The following is an 18,470-nucleotide window of genomic DNA, read 5'->3' on the forward strand; positions in this document are numbered from 1 at the left end:
TCTTTCTTTCTCAGGGGGTAACTCGGGATTTTTTTTTTTTTTTTTTTTGGCTGGTGCAGCATAAGCCTCAGGCTTCCTTGTACCATATGGCTAATAATAATAATAATAATATTGCTTTTTTTTCTTCTCTCGAATCTGCAGTGTCTTCACCAGAACACTTCCTTTTCACACCTTTTAAGTATTTTACTCATTTTTAGGGAATAAAGCACAATTACAAAACGAGGAGGCACGCTTGATACACATAAACAAATCTGAGTGCGTGTAGCAACTGAATAAACAACACCGTAAAGGCTGAGATACCCTATTAACACCTCACATTTTACTAAAGCACATTTCTAGGGGTTACTACCATAAAACAATAAAAACAATTTCTAGTTGCGTTTCTGCTAGTGGAATCTGTTATAAACTGGTAGTAAACTCGATCTAATTGCATTTGCGATTATACCGATAGCTGGAATTGTGTTGATTTTTACGTTATTATGGTGAAATGTGTTTCTCCTTCACTGATATAAAAAACAAATACATTTTCAGAATCTTCTCTTCATTCCTATCGTGTTGCGTTCAGTTGGGGTGATTCCGCGTTCGACTGCCATTTCTTGTAAACACAAAGGCTAATCGTGCATAAGCGAATTCGGTTCGTGTTATATAAGATATCGTTCCCCTATTTATAAATCGTGTATGATCGAATTCGTGTAGTGTAAACACGTGTTATACGAGGACTGACTGTATATTATAGAAGACTGACTGCTGATAAATAACGATCGCATTAGAAAATCACTTACTTTTCCCTCTGCCCTTATTTCTTGGGTAATCTTTCAGCTGAAAACCATTGAATTCCATGAAGGGTTGCCAGCAGTTTTAGGTTATTTTACCAGTGTTCCTGAAAATAAAGGGATTGCCGGTTCGCAACTTAACGTGCCGGAATATCATATATGTATTTATATGTAAATAATTAGTAAACGCACGTGGCCTTCGCAGGTGATGGATAGCCCCTTGAGGGATAGCCTGCTCGTCTAGGCTCTCCCGTCATCCCCGGATGCCGTCTCTGCTCACCTAGTCTCAGTCACAGAGTAGTGTCTTACTAACGTATTTCTGTTCACATATTCGGTGGGCTTGCCGTCAGTAACTGGCTTATAAGTGAATCACTAAATCAACGTCATAGTCAAACCTGACATCGGTGTCCTGTGCAATCGATCCTTCTTATCCCAAGGAGTAACAGATGTAGGCTGTTTTTTGTTTTGTAAACTTGGAAACACTTTTGTTAATTGGCTGAGTCATTGTGGAAGAGTTAATTGTTTATCGAAATTTTTTATTCTTTAATCTCTGGTTCTACATTCACTCTATTTTTATATTTGTTTTGAAGAGATCAAAGATGAGAAACTAATTTCGCACTTATATATAGTGACTTACCGTATTCATGAATTTCCGTGATAAGATAAAAATAGGATCATGAGATTATTTATTTTATAAGGATGGGTTTTATTTTTTATTATTTTTTTTTTTACTCCTCATGGACCGGTACGGGCCGTTGTTCACATTTTGGAAAATGCTAGATTTAAAAAAAAGCTGGTTGCACGAGTTTTGTGATTACCCTATTGTTTAACGCAATCATGAGAAAAAAATACGGATAAATTTTAAGAAAATCTTTCAAATAATTAAAAAAATTATAAATAGGAAGGGATTATTTTTAAAAGTAGTTTTAATGGAAAATTTCGAACTTTTTTCACATTGCCAGTATTTTAAACCTTGTTTTTTTCTCACTTCGATTCTTCAAGTTGCGATGATTAATTATTCTTCGCGAGAATGTATGATATAGAACAAGTGTTGTTTATCCACTCTCTGCCGATAATTACGGTAATAATATAATTTTAGTTTGATGTGCTGAGCTCTATACATAAACGTCCATCATCAAAATTTATATAAAAATTGAAATGATAAACAAAAATTCTAAAACATTATTGTAGTAATCAGCCATTCATTGGAATGACAGCGCTGCATATCACATTTTGGGGGCGTGCGCTACCAAGTTCAAGCAGTTCTTGCATATTTTCTTATTACTTTTAGTTGGTTGTTATAGTTAGTTATGTGCTTTTTAATTTTAAATTATCTTATTTGATAATTTATAAGGAGTATGGAATGGGTGCCTTATCGAGTACGGTGAGCCTGTTAGTTTATAGTAAAATGACTTTATTCAGATTGCACCATTACCAGAATATTAGAGTCCATTTGCAGCTATTACCTGTTGTCACAAAATCGTTCCATCTTGGTCTTTATTTGTGCATTAAGTGATAATTGAAATAACTTTCATATAATCATGATTATATTAAACATGACGTTATGCATGACTCAGAAAGTATTACTGTCATTTAAAGTCGTGGGCTATATTCTTTACACTGTATAAAATGTATATAAAAATCCAATAACGAAATGGCTTTAGTTCTAGTAGGAAAGTTGAAAGTTCGAGTGGGCAAGCCTGATTATCAAGTAATAAAGGGAAAAGGATTGATCAACCTCCGTGATATGTACAGATGCATTCATTGCGCATCGGGAAATTCGGATAACCCCTTTTCCACCGTTCATACTTCTCTGAATTGGGTGGTAGTTTGCACATAAATACCGAATTTTTAAAGGAGCAATAAGATCTTTTATTATAATATGGATATGCTTACCCGCGCATTGGATATAAGTTTTTTTTTTTTGATTTTTTTTTGCAAAAACACATATCGTGGAAAATGAAAACAAATGTGACCTTGGAAATTTTTGTTCTTGGTATTGACCGACAATTGAAATCAAGGACAAAATTTTCCAGGTCAAATACCTCGCAGAGATAATGGGAGGGATTTGTTGCCTCCCATCTGGATTTTAGACACCATTATTTTTTATATTATTTCATACAAGTATTTTCAGAAACATCCCTCCCTGCAGTAAAATTGGTAACAGTTATGGTTGATTGATAAAAGCACTCTCTGTAACTGTAAATTGAATATATTTATTTAGGCTTCTTAAATTTATCCTGTCTTTATAGAAGTGTGTGTAATTAAAACTTAAGTTGAATATACAAGGTATTGTATTAGTAATGGCCATATGGTGCAAGGAAGCCTAAGGTTTATACTGCACCAGCCAAAAAGAAAAATAAAATAAAATTAAAATAAATAATAAAAGAAAAGGAAATAGACAATCTATGCTTTCCCCCATAGGTAACTATCCAGCTGACCTTTGAATTTTCCCCCCAAACGATCAAGCTCAACTACCCATGTATTGTCATATTGTCTCTGATATGTATATGTGTGGAAGCTCTTATATACAGATTTTTCTGCTTGGCTTATTTTTATGATAATTGTTAGTATAATGAAAGCAAAATGATGTAATGAAACTAGGATTATTCAACATAGACTTAAAAAAAAAAAAAAAAAAAAAAAAAAACCTGCCCCCCAAAAAACCATAACTTTCACACAAGATTAAATCAAGTTTCTCCAATAGTCAACAACCCTTTGGCTGAAAGAAACATTCCCCATCTAGTTTACAACCATTCTCAATCAAAACTCATCTTTCTTAGTCTGTGCCATGTGGGAAAAGTGATTTTGGGATGATCTTTTTGCAGTGCTATTTTTTTCAAACACACACACACACACACACACACACACAAGAATCAGGTTTTAAACAAATGTACATTTTCACATTACGAGGAATTCATAAAATGCTTTTAGGAGTCATACTTTCCATTGTTGACTTTCACTAAGCATTTCAGTGTTTATAAATTCAGTTGGCTTTGAAGCAAAGAATGAGGGACACTTTTGAGAGCTTCAAAGTTCAAGCCCCATCAAAATAGCATCGTAGACTTTTGAATTTGTACATTTGGTTGGAAAAAATTTTGGATCCAAAAATTTTTCCAAACCCTTTACAGTTTTTTTTTTCAACTTTTCACTTTTGTATATGTGATGTGAACAATGCAAAGACATGCATTATCCTGATGAAACCCTTGCAACTGGTCAAAGAAGAATGTTTCTTTTGTAATACAGCACTCAAACTGACAAGTTGCTGATGGATCAGGGCATTTGGTTGTGTGGTTTCATTGGGCTATAAGAGTTCAAAATAAACTGTGCCCTGAATGTTCCATGAGATACATTGAAAAACTTTCATGTGGTGAAAACCACTTCTTGGTTATGGTGCAGCAGATTCTTTCTCCCAAATTAATCAAAGCTATTAATGATACTTAACATTGTGATAAAGCACAGTTTTTTAAACATCAGTAATGAGCCAGTTCAGAAATAGTACTTGAACTTCATGAAAACTAGAAGTGCTCTGTTTTTGATGAATCTCTTAAGATTGCCATTAGGCAATCTTAGAGACTCATCAACATGTGGAATTGCTTTCTTTAGCTGTTTAAAGTGGGCATTAATGAGGGAGTGGATCAAGTGGAGTTTCTGGTCAAGTTGAGCAGATGGGCTGAGAGGTGGCAACTGAAGTTTAACATCGACAAATGTAAAATACCGCATATGGTAGCAGTAACCCCAGAGTAATGTATCAACTCTGTGGTACTGCACTCAGGGTGGGATTCTTTCTCTTGCCCAGATTAATTGCCTCTATCTTCAAATAGGCCTCTGTGGTTGGGAATATTCATACTCATATTATGCCGTCATACACCAACCATATTAAAATTGTAGTTTTATACTGTTTAAAATATTGAAATGACTAGATAGAACAAATAAAGTTTAATCAAATAAATAAATGATTAAAATAAAATATAATATTAAACTGCAAGATATTATTTACAATAAAACAATTAAAATACTAGATGATAAAAGCACTAAAATATACTGTAGCTTTCAAAGGCATCCACCTCTTTTTTTCAACAGTAAATTTTTTTTCATACAGCACATCCTTAAATATCAGCAGGCTCATGGCTCTCAGCACGTGGTTCCACAGGAGCATGGGCAGTATTCTCCTCATGTGTACTGGAACCGGAAATGGCTCGGTATCGTGCCTGTGGAACTGTTCATCACATCCAAGGATCACTGCTTCAAAGAGGGGATGAATACGTATTCCCCTGTCTCTATTAATAGTACTGTTTCCGGAGGAACAGATCCCCAAGCTCTCAAGCCACTTGCGGTCCCAAAATCTCCAGACGGAGATTTTGGGACGGAGCTATTATCATTGACAGGGCACATAGATTTTGGGACCTCAAGTGGCTCGAGAGCTTGCGGATCTGTTCCTCCGGGAACAGTACTATTAATAGAGACAGGGGAATACATATTCATCCTCTTTTTGAGGCAGTGATCCTTGGATGTAATGAATGGTTCTGCCTGGCACGCTCCCGAGCCATTTCCGGTTCCAGTACACGAGGAGAATACTGCCCATGCTCCTGTGGAACTACGTGCTGAGAGCTGTGAGCCTGCTGATATTTAAGGATGTGCTATACGATAAAACCTTACTGTTGAAAAAGGAGGTGGATGCCTTTGAAAGCTACAGTATATTTTAGCGCTTTTATCATCTAGTATTTTAATTGTTTTATTGTAAATAGTATCTTGCAGTTTAATATTATATTTTACTTCATTTGTTCTATCTAGTCATTTCAATATTTTAAACAGTACAAAACTACAATTTTAATATGGCTGGTGTATGACGGCGTAATATGAGATTAATTGCCTGACGGGATAAATTCAAATTGAGGAAAGACAGTTGTAGAATAGATGTACAGAAATTTGTCTTTAGCAGTGGGTGGTTGATAGTTGGAACAAACTTCCATCTGTCATGGTAGAAGTTGACAACTTAAATAAATTCAAGACAGAATTAGACAATTTAGAGCGAATGGACGCGTGAAATGGGGAAGGGTTTTTTTTTGTTTTGGCTGATGTATAAGCTTGCTTTGTTGCATCATATGCCTCTCTTAATGCTAAGTTGTTCAACAATTACAGCTATATCTTTTTGAAGTATGACTAGTGAGTCAAATTTGGAGAAGATACAGTGATGACTAGTCATAGTCATCACCTAAACTGATCTAGTAACAGTCATCATCTAAACTCACAAGGTTGACCTGAAGTTGCTTCATCGGAGTTAATTGCTGGACCCGAGTCTGGGAATCACTTCCATTTAGCACTTCCTCATCATACAAATTTTAAATGTTTATCTTGGCTGCAGTTATTTTATGAATTTAAAATAATGGAATTAAGTGTTATATGCCTAATGCTCCTGATACCTCAATCGTATTTTTAATGTCTGAAAAGAACAGAGCACCCTTAAATAGTTAAAATGTACACAAACACTGATGACTAATATCCACACAAATTATCATGGAAATATTTTAGGTGATGTGCACACAAACTTGGTAAAGTTTAGCAGTGTGAAAAAAAAAAAATACTTCTGTCACGATATATATTTCTATATACTTTATTGCCATCTGTTAAAGGATTTTTCTTCAGTTCATTTCTACTTTCATTTCCTTTACCTCCTCTTCGACACTCAGCAGTTTCCTATTCCCATCTGTTTTCTTGTACTCATTTGTGCATTTTCATTCTTCACCTGTTCGTTCTTTTGTGCTTTAATTTGTGTTATGACACTTAGTAGCCAATTTATTAGGTACATCTATCCAATACTGAGTAGGTTCCTCTTTACCTCTCAGTACAGCCAAGATTCATTGTGGTACGGACTCAACGAGATGTTGAAAGTGCACTATACGAACGCTGATCTGGGTTGACTAAATTTCTTCCCAACAGTTGTTGAAAATTGGATGGCTTCGGATCTCTACTCTGAATAGTTCATTCCACCTCAACACATTGATATTTGTGACTGGGGAGGCCATCGAACTAGGCTTCAACTTATTACTAGAGAAACATTTCTATTATAAAAAAGATTTTGTCAAAAGTGCCTTCAAGAATAGCAACTTACCTACTCTTCCTCTCCCATCTGATCCTGTTCTGGCAAGATGGGGAACAAGGTTAGAAGCAGCAATGTTTTATGCAAAAAATTTTGATTCTATAAAAGAATTTATTGATTCATTGGATAGTATGCATTCAGTGGCTATTGGCAATGAATAGAACTTTTGGCTAGAAAACATTTATTGTTCATCCAGACCCATTTCAGCTGGTTACCCAGTTATCACTTCTCAGCCTTTTGACTAAGATCAAAGTGTAGTTATATACCTGAGAGAGAGAGAGAGAGAGAGAGATGGAAAAAGTTGAGTTGCAAATTTCTGCTGTGCCTGGATGCATAAGAAGGAATAAGAAAATACAATAATGTTAGAAATAAACTCAGGATTTCACACTTTAAGGAAAATAGATGAATTCATAAATGGGGAAGGTAATGAACTTCCATTTCAAGTAAAGGCTTCAAAAACCCACATTATTAAATACAGCCTAGTCACTTCCATAGAAGTAGAAAGGTCATTCTCTACATATAAAATGACCTTTGGACACACCACAAATTTGAGCAATATATTATTGTGTATTGTAACAAAAATTATTCCAGGTGTGAGTTTGAAAGGGTAAACTTTTAAAAAAAAGATGCTAAAACTTTTCATAAATGGTTTTATTACTTTAACATGTTGAATACAAAGAAATTGTGGTGTTATAAATGAGTAATAAATGTAAAAATTGTAGTGCATATATTAGTGTTTTGGTACATATTTTAGTGCATATTTTTTAATTGCACGTATTTTTTTTAGTAGATGTACATATAATGTGATGTACAGAGATGGCACAGTAGATGACTTAATATTTAGACAGTTTTTGTTGTTCTGCAGCAAAATTTGTCTAAATCACTACTATGAATTATGACATTAAATTTTTGTTTGGTGTTTAACAGATGCCAGGTGAGCAAAAGCATTCTAGGCAACTCTCATTCCTACATAATGTCTGTGAAATTCCAGTGACAGGGTGTCTAATCTTACAATAATGATCTGATTTCACTGGCTAAATGCAGACACCTGACAAAAATACAGACGTTCATGTTGTGCCTACCATAGTGCCTTAGTTTCAATAACCAATAATAATAAAAACATTATTGGTTATTCTTTCATTTATTTTTGTTAAATATTTTTAATTGGGTTTAGCAAATCATAATTAATAGATCACTATTTTTAAATCAGTAGAAAATGAAAAACTTAATTTTTTATAATTAAAACAAAATGAGGGAGGTTAAGCAGACAGGGAAATTAAAGATTCCCTGAACTGTATGGTAAATATTTAGCAACATTTAAACATTACTGGGATTAATTCTTTGGTTGAATCTATTCATTGGGCAAGTTTTTATGAAGTTCAAAATGTGGCCTAACAAAAACAAATTTTTGAGAGATTCAGAAGCACCTGGAAGATTCAGAAGAAGTCTGTTAAAGGAAAGCACAAGACTTTCCTTTAACAGACCCATGCTGCAGTCTTGTCTAGATGATCCTGCAATATACACCTAATTCTGTTTTTGCACGAACTTTTTTTACACGAATTTGGTTTAACACGAATTCAAAATAAATATTTCATTCTCTTTTTACGCGAGTCATTTTGATTTAACACGATTTCTATGAATTTTTTTTTGCCTAAATTCTAAGAAAAATTTTTTTATTTGTGGCATATTAGTATCATTTCTATATTACAGCACCAATAGATTGGATAACAGCTAGTGTATGCGTTTTGAAACGCGTGCTTTTGCTTACCAATGTGTACGTCTAGGTATCTATGAATCATCAACGTTTTTATTGAATTTGGTACACATCTACGGTATTCGTGCATTGTATCTTCGGCAGACATGTAGTAGTAAGCTCTATTTCAAAGTGAAAGAATCTTTAGTGAAATTTGTGCACATATAAATTTATTAATTTTGCCGATAGTCAATAAATTGTAAGTTTACAAAATTTTCATACCTTTTTTTATTAATTATAACTGAGATATTTTTCGGTAGCCCTTATATAATGTCGAATAATTCGCCTATTACCAAAATGAAAAGGAAAGCGATTTCTTTGGAACTTAAAATTCAAATTTTAGATCGTCTTGCAACTGGACAAGGGGCTACGTCTGTAGGAAAGCATTTTGATGTACATGAAGCTACCGTAAGAACTATTAAGAAAAATGAAGCTGCAATTAGGAAGTCGGTATGTTCTGGAACAAAAGTAAGTGTTAATTCATCATCATATACAAGAGATATTGTTAAGGAAAAAATGGAAAAGGCCCTGGTAATATGGATAGAAGATCAGTCACAAAAAAAGAGTACCAGTAGATGGAAATGCCATCAAGCAAACAGCACTAAGAATTTACAGACAGATTAAAGAAAAGGAGCCAAGCACTTCATCTCAGTTAAACAGAAAGTATGAATTTTCTGCGAGTACAGGTTGGATGACAGGGTTTCTTAAAAGGAATGCTCTTCATAATATAAAAATTAAAGGTGAAACTGCATCTGCAGATGAATCGGCTGCTAAAGTATTCCCGCAGGAACTTGTAAAAATTATTGAAGATGGAGGATACACTCCTGATCAAGTGTGGAATGCAGATGAAACTGGTTTCTTCTGGAAACGAATGCCGAACAGAACGTATGTAGCCAAATCGCAGAAAACTGCTGGTGGTTTTAAGGTAGCTAAGGATCGTGTGACCTTATTATTTTCCTCCAACGCTTCAGGAGATCGTATGTTGAAACCACTGCTGGTAAATCGAGCCCTAAACCCACGTTCAATGAAAGGTGTAGATATCAATAAACTGCCTGTTCACTGGATGGCAAACAAGAAGGCCTGGGTGACCACTACTATTTTTACAGAATGGTTCAACAAATGTTTCGTCCCAGAAGTCAGACGTTATATGAATTTGAAAGGTCTCGAATTTAAAGTTCTTCTGATTCTTGACAATGCACCCGGCCATCCTGTCTTGGAACACCCAAACGTACAAATTTTATTTCTGCCACCTAATACTACATTTTTGATACAACCGCTAGACCAAGGTATAATTGCGACAATTAAAACATACTACGTAAAACGAACATTCCAACACGTTTTGGACAAACTGAATGATGAAACACTGACAGTCATTGATGTGTGGAAGAAATTCTCAATTATGGATTGTATCAATCAAGTTGGATTAGCGTTAACTGAATTAAAACCAGCAACTTTAAATGCGTGTTGGAAAGCGGTTTGGCCACAATGTGTAAAAAGCAAAGATCCCATCATCCCTAATACGACCGAATTTCCCAACATCATTACAATGGCACACAAAATTGGTGGAGAAGGATTCGATGATCTATCGTTTGAAGATATTGATGAATTTTTAACCGACAAAGCCCTAAGCGAAGATGAAATATTAGAGGTTGTCCTTGGGACTCCTTATCCCACAGAACGTAGTGATAATGAAGAAAATGATCCTGTTCTAAATGCAGATTTAATAAAAGAAGGTCTGGAACTGGCCAGAAAATTAGGTAATCATTTTGTCAAACATGACCCTAATGAGGAACGCGCTGGGAAGTTTCAACGTGAACTGAAGTTGTTGACAGCCTCTTACAGAGAATTATATAACGGCCTAACCAAAACACGAACACAACGATTAATAACTGAATTCGTTCGTAAAACCGGTGAAACATCAGCACCAGAGGAGACTCGTGCTGATTTTGCTGAAGAGATCACAGAAAGAATTTCATTAATAGAGGAAGAAGACGATGTCCACAACATTTCTAGTGATGGCAGTGATATTCCAGTCGTACGCAAACGTATGCGCCGTTTATTATCAGAAAGTGAAAATGAATAAAATCTTGTTATGTGTAAAACAGATTTTTTTTGTTCATGAAGAATTTTTTTTCATTTCATATGCATACAAATTTATTTTAGTACATTTTAATTACATATTATTACATGTGTATTTTGTTGAAATAAAATAATAAGCTTAAAACGAATATTTTATGTGTTTTTTTAATTATTTTTACTGATTTTTTTTAGATTCGGAACCAATCTTCTTTTCTTCCATAAATACAATGTCTTTTTTTACACGAATTTTTTTTACATGTATTTTTCAGGAACGTATCTATCGTGTAAAAACAGAATTAGGTGTATCTTTAACCAGTGACTCCTTATTTTACCTGGAACAGAAGTTAAATTAACTGGTCTGTAATTATTTGCGTCACCCTTCAACCCCCCCCCCCTTGTGAATTGGGGATACATTTGCACATCTCCAATCTGTGGTGCACATTTGCACATCTCCAATTCCTGAGTCCAAGGATGCCCTCATAATTATGGCTAAGGGTTTGCTTACTTCCTTTGCTACCTCCTTTAATATAACTGGATAGATCTCATCCACCCCAGGTGCCTTTCTTATGTTTAACTTCAACAATTACTACATCCTGAATATTATTTCATTTTTACTTGAAAAATCAGTTCCATACATTGTGTGGAGTTCCTTTCTATAACTGTGGGAAAAGAAAGACATGATTATTGCTGTTTTCAGTAATATCGAACTGTTTATTTCAGTTTGTTTTGCTGGAATAAGTTTTAACTCCATGGATAGTTGAGGCTGACAACCTGAAAAATTCAAAGTTCAATTGGATCAGCACATATATATGGAGTGGAACATATAAGAAGTGTTTATTATTATTATTATTAGCTATATGGTGCAGAATAAGTCTGAGGCTTATGCTGCACCAGCCAAAAAAAATTTTTCTGAATTACCCTGTGAGAGAGTAGAAGGGAATCACCAAGAAAAAGAATAACGATGATATCCAGCTCAGGACCCTGGGTGTGCCAAGCCCATACTCACCAGATGTGGTTAATATATAATAATTATTATTTAATTTTATTTTTCTGTTGCAGCAAAAAGCTTATGACTTCCTTGCACAATATGAGAAAATGCTAATACTGACTTTAAAGAAAGAAGTCAGACTTGGCCAGGATTATTACAGTGAGTGACATAAAATATAGGGTTGTTAAAATTAAAATAGCTCAATGTAGAGGGCTCTGGAGAGAGTTCTAAGGCTCATACTGAAGAGAAATTTGGACAATAGGATACAATAAAGAATTTCCCAATAAATGGCGCTTGCCATTTATTGAGAAAAAAAAAATTAGTTACAAAATTTGTCACTGTATAGCGTGTAACTATCTTAGTTATGATTATGCAATTAACGTAAGTTATTTGCATAATCATAACTAAGATAGTTATGCAAATCATTATGCAAATAGCGATTATTTGCATATGCAAGTTATTATCGTAAGTGATTATGCAAATAACTTACGTTATTTGCAGCTGTTCTGATAGTACAGCTTCACTAATAGTGCCTTTTCCTGCAACGTTGTTGGAATTGCTGCTGTAGTGCAGCCACAGCACCACTATTCAGCTCTACTGTACTGTATAAAAGCAAAGCAGTCTCTTCAAAATCATACAGTAGATGTTTGGCTGCACTACAGCAGCAATGCCAACAACGTTGCAGGAAAAGGCACTATTAGTGAAGCTGTACTATCAGAACAGCAACAATGCAGCTGCGGCTATCAGAGAATTCCAGCATCAGAAGCACATAAGGCGTTGATCTATGACTGTTTGTGCTGTTCACAAAATGATTGTGAAATTTGAAGCGACAGGACATCTTGGTGTTCAACCAGGTAGAGTTATAAAATGAGTGGACATCCTCTTGTGTTGAAGATATGGTTATGGCTGTCGTGGATTTATCAAGTCAGTCTCCATGTGGTAGCGCAAGTGTTCCAGCTGTTTCTCGTGATGTGGACATGCCGTATTCCACTGTAAGGCTAGTAATGCGTCAAGTGTTGCGGTACTATCCTTACAAGATGTACATGATACAGCAGCTAAAGCATGGTGATGCATATAATCGTTTCATATACACACTTCAGTTTCTGGCACGAATGACAGTGGATATCACTTGATCATGGAACATCCTTTGGAGTGATGAAGCACACTTCTGCTTAAATGGACAAGTGAATACACACAACTGTTGCATTTGGGCAACAGAAAACCCTCGAGTTATTAGCATTAGCATTAGTATATGATGCAAGAAAGCAAGCTTATTCAGCATCAGAAGATCCAAGAGATTCCATTGCATTCTCCAAAAGTGACAGTGTGGTGTGGATTTATGGTCACATTCATGATTGGGCTATATTTTTTTGAACAGGTAACACCGACTGGACCCTGCACCTGTTCCGTCACTGGACAGTGATATTATGAAATGTTGGCAAATTTCACAATACTAGAACTGCAACAACATGGGTGCCTTCAGGATACCATATTCATGCAAGATGGTGCACCACCCCACATCCACCATTGTATCCAAAGATTGCTAAGGCAACACTTTACAGATGAACGGGTTATCAGCCGTTGTTTCCAGACATCTTGGCCACCCCAGTCAAAGGACCTCACCCCATGTGACTTCTGGTTGTGGGGTTTTTTGAAGAACCAGGTGTATCTGGAAGGATGTAAAACTCTGGCAGATCTGAAGGACAGCATTAGACATCATGTGCTGGCTATTCCAGTTGACATGTTATGTTCTGCTGTTGAAAATGCTGCTCTTCGAATGGAAACTGTTGTTGACCAAAATGGAGGACTCATTGAACAATTGTAGTGCAGTTCAAGTGCCATATAGTGACAAATTTTGTAACAAATTTTTTTTTCCAATAAATGGCGAGCGCATTCTTTATTGTACCTGTTGTCCAAATTTCTCTTCAGTACGAGCCTTAGAACTCCCTCCAAAGCCCTCTACATAGGGATACTTTAATTTTAACAAACCATGTATATATGCCCCAAGATACTGTTTCTTACTGCAGTTAAATCATCTTTAATGCTATTTATGAAATAAACCAAGTGAAGGTGCTGTCAAATTGTCTTCTCAGTTGTGTTTCTATTTGGTTTTAGGTTTATCAGTGACTCAGATCATTAGCATTAGCATTAGTAGAGGCATATGATGCAAGAAAGCAAGCTTATTCAGCATCAGCCAAAAAAAAAAAAAAAAAAAATCCCACTCCCATTTCACCCCTCCGTTCGTTCGAAATACCTGTCCAGTTGAGCTTTAAATTTGTTTAGGCTATCAACTTTAACAACAATTGATGGAAGTCGGTTCCACCAACCAACCACCCGCTGGCCAAAGGCAAATTTCCGCACATCTATCCGACATCCGTCCTTCCTCAATTTGAATTTATGCCCTCTGAGCTGATTATTCTGAGCAAGATGAAGAATCCCATTGGCATTGAGCATGCTCAAACCATTCAAAGCCTTATACACCTCTATCAGATCACCTCGCCGGTGCCTAGTCTCCAGACACTGTAATTTGCAAAACTTAAGCCTTTCTTCGTAAGAGCAACCCTTTGTTCCATTCACTAATCTTGTTGCCCTTCTCTGTACCCGTTCCAGCAGCTCTACATCCTTCTTGAAATGAGGCCTCCAGACCTGTATACAGTACTCAAGATGTGGCCTAACCATTGCCTTATACAAGGGAATAATCACCTCCTTATCCCTGCTAGAAAAATTCCTGTATATCATTGACAAGACACCATGAGCTACTCTTGCACACGTCTGCACTGCTCAGAGAATTTCATATCTGCCTGCACAATTACCCCCAGGTCCTTTTCATTCTCCACCACTGTCAGTGTAGTACCACAGAGTTGATACGTTGCTCTGGGGTTACTGTTTCCCATATGTAGTACTTTACATTTGTCAATGTTAAACTTCATTTGCCACCTCTCAGCCCATCTGTTCAACCTTTCCAGATCCTGTTGCAGCAGCATAGCGTCAGTAGTGTCCTTAACAACCCTGCCAACCTTTGTATCATCTGCAAACTTGGACATTAAACTTGATATCCCATCATCAATATCATTCATAAACACCGAAAACAACAACGGTCCCAACACTGAACCCTGAGGAACTCCACTAATAACATTAGTCCACGTTGAGCAGTGTTCATTGATTACCACTCTCTGTCTTCTGCCACTCAACCATCCCCTTATCCATAGCAGCAATTTGCCTCCAATGCCACACTGCTCCAATTTGTGCAGCAGTCTTCCATGTGCAACAGTATCAAAAGCCTTTCTAAGATCCAAATATATAATATCAAAGTTATTCCCTGCATCCAGTTCTTTTGTGACTACATCATAGTATCCAATCAAATTGGTCAGGCAAGACCTGCCCTTAACAAAACCATGCTGCGTCTGAGCTATAACTGAATTCTTGTCTAGATGATCCTGCAGTGCTTCTTTAACCAGTGCCTCCATTAACTTACCTGGAACAGAAGTTAAACTAACAGTTCTATAATTACTTGTGTCAGCCTTTGATCCTCCTTTGTGAATTGGGGTTACATTTGCACATCTCCAGTCTATGGGTACCTCCCCTGAGTCCAAAGAAGCTCTCATAATTATGGCTAGGGGTTTGCTTACTTCCTTTGCTGCCTCCTTTAATATAACTGGATAGATCCCATCCACCCCAGGTGCCTTTTTTATGTTTATCCTCAACAATCTCTCCTCCACTTTCCTCTCAGTTATTATAAAATCATCCAGCTCACTGCCAATGTTTACTTTACCTACATCATTCTTCTTCCTGAATAACTCCTCATGCGTGAATGTAGATGCAAAATACTCGTTTAGATTGTTAGCCACCTGAGCAGTATCCTCAACTGTTGAACCATCAATATCCAGTGGACCAATCTGATTCATCCCTTTCCTTCTCGAATTTAAATATGTAAAGTACTCTTTTCTGTTTTTCTTTGCATCCTTTGCCAAGGATTTTTCGTAGTCTGCCTTTGCCTGCCTAATCTCCTTTGTGACTTGGTTACAGACTAACTTATATCTATCATAGGCTTCCATGTCACCCATTAATTTGTATGTGTCCCATGCATTTTTCTTCTCTGCCACGTCTCATTAGTTCATCTGACAACCATTTAGGCCTAAACCTTGAACAATATTTCTTAGTTTATACGTAAAGCCTGGTAGCCTCCAAGATTAGTTCCTTGAATGCTTCCCATTTTGAGTTTGCTGTTGGTAACATCATCAGTTGGTCCCACTGTATAGAATTTAAATACTGTCTCAGACCATCATAGTTGCCTTTACGAAAACAAAAACCCTTCCCTTTACCTCTGATGGTAGTTACCTCCTTGAGTAAATCCCACTTCAACACACTGTGATCACTGTCACCTAGTGGTTCATTTATCTGCAGATTCTTAATGCATGAAGAATCACTACTGATAATCAGATCAAGAGTATTGCTCCCTCTTGTTGCCTCACGAACATGCTGATGTAGAAAACAATCATCCAATAAATCCACAAAAGCCTTGCTAGTGTGCGAGTGACCAACCCACAAATTCCAGTCAATATCTGGGAAATTAAAATCCCCCATTATAAGACTCTCTGATTTACTGGCCCACTCTATTTCCCTGTACAATATCTTATTATACTCATCAGAGTCATTAGGCCTATAGCACACTCCTACTCTCAATTTTGATTTCCCTATGCTAATGTCACACCAAACTGACTCGACACTGCCCTGTCCATCGATGTCGACTGGCTTCACTTCCTTGGACTTTATGTGTTTCTTAATTAATAGCATAACCCCTCCTCCCCTCCTGTCCTGTCTATCCTTTCTATACACATTGTATTCCCGAAATTCCAGTTCCGCATTACTTATATCTGTGTGACACCACGTCTCTGATATCCTAACAATATCTGCCTTTGATGTTTTGAGCAATACCTCAAATTCATCAAATTTATTTACCAAACTCCTAGCATTGGTGTACACGCAGGTATACATGCACCTGTTTCTATTCTTAGCTACCCTAACACAACCCATGTGTTTACTTGTACCGCAATGACTCCCAGCAGTCTCTGAAATATCCTGCATCTTGTTTTTCAGGCTTCTGCTCATTTCAATAGAAGCAGTGCAAGAATCACTTTCACCTCTGCCAGTGGCTACTGTTAATCTATTAGTCCTTGTATCCCCCCCCCCCCAAACTAGCAGTTTTCCGATCATAGTGCACCATATTCCACCATTGTGTATAGGCCGATTTGAATGCTATGCAAGCAGAAAAACTCAGAATAACTCACGTGGGAAACCTTCCCCAACTGGAGATTGGCTAATTACAAGACTGAAATTCTTCCTTCAGTCTGTGACAGTATTTGAGTTGAGACTCCTCCAAATAAGTAACAAGTGGTAAAATCACTCTACTGTCATGTATGTATGTTTGTTTGTTTGTTATGTATGTTTGTATGCCCTTTCAAGTTACCCATTCAAAAAAAACGCTAAATCTGATGATATTATTTCTGAATGCTAACTTTCTTTGGGTATAATTAGGTGTGGAAAATGACCTTTCAGAATTAGATGGATACTTTATTTAATTCTAGGAAGATAGCCCCAACCTCCCATTAACATCGGAATAGGGATCACAACAGATATGGAACTAGAAAGATGTGTCTACTTTCCCTCCCATTTCCAATCCTGGGCGTATTCCTCTGTTTGTATGCACACATGGGTTCATGTTCTTAACTCCCCAATATAAAAAGTCTGAAAAAGTATGAACAAACTATCTCCTTTCATGATTTATTTGGCATATGACATATGCAATGTCATGTGCCAATATGAGTTATGTATGTTTGTATGTCTCTGTAAGCAAGTAGAGGGATACTACTACATCATTAGGTGATCTATGTTTTACCAGTTATTTATAAATTTGTGTTGAAAATGTTTAGTTGTAAGCATGAGGTTGTGTATTGGACTGGGGCAGTACATAAAGCAGTGAGGCAACTGCAAAACCACTCAACCACAAATTTCAGGTAGTGCAAAACCACGCTCAACCACAAATTTCACATTTTTTGTGAAACAAAAGAAAACTGGAAGAAGAAGAAGAAGAATGAAGGGAACACCAAAGTTTTCCTCTACTGCAAGAATCATTGTTTCATATTGCTCTGGCACTAGTGTAATGCAGTCAATAAATAGTTGAATATTATACTTGTTTGGATATGTATTGAAATTCGTACTGAATTGATATACTCATGAATTTCTGTTATAGCATTGTGAATACTGTGATATTGAAATATATCGTGAGGATTTAAAAGCACACTTGGAGAGGTATTGTCCTAAGGTGGAAGTGTGCTGTGGTTTCTGTGGACAGAAAATTCTGCGGAGAGATATTAATGTAAGTATAAGACAATTTTATTTTTAGGTTAGGAAAAAAAATGAATTTTGTAAATTTGCTAGTTCTTTCATGCATATCTAAAGATTATATTTACATTTCAAGTTTAATTGGAGAATACTGTGTAAACTATCCATACAAACTATGCAAACTATCCATACAATGTAGATAAATAGTATTGTACTGTACTGTATTGTTTCCTTACATTGTTCTATATATGCCGACCGGGCTAGCCGGGTGGGTAAAGTGCCTGCCTGGACCCAAAGGTCGCAGGTTTGAATCCCGCCTCGGGCTTGGATTAAAGTACTGCAAAAACCTTGGGAGGTGCATTATGGCCACAGAAGCCGATGCGCCAACAACTACCAAAAAAAAAATGTTCTATTTATAACAAAAGTTATTTTATA

At 36.4% G+C, this 18,470-nt stretch overlaps 1 protein-coding gene across 1 annotated transcript in view; it reads left to right on the top strand.

Moving 5' to 3' along the window:
• The first annotated feature begins 2,427 nt into the window (after window positions 1-2,427).
• The window catches only part of LOC150079975 (uncharacterized), a 187,449-nt gene continuing 171,406 nt past the window's right edge, over window positions 2,428-18,470 (top strand). The window contains exons 1-2 of the mRNA XM_090383300.1: window positions 2,428-2,484; window positions 17,944-18,069. Of these exons, the coding sequence (XP_090239426.1) occupies window positions 2,428-2,484; window positions 17,944-18,069 (183 nt within the window). The remainder of the gene's footprint in view (window positions 2,485-17,943; window positions 18,070-18,470) is intronic.

Source organism: Mastigoproctus giganteus, chromosome 10 (assembly GCF_048544385.1).
Source record: "Mastigoproctus giganteus isolate SK-2022 chromosome 10, ASM4854438v1, whole genome shotgun sequence".
Lineage (NCBI taxonomy): Eukaryota > Metazoa > Arthropoda > Arachnida > Uropygi > Thelyphonidae > Mastigoproctus > Mastigoproctus giganteus.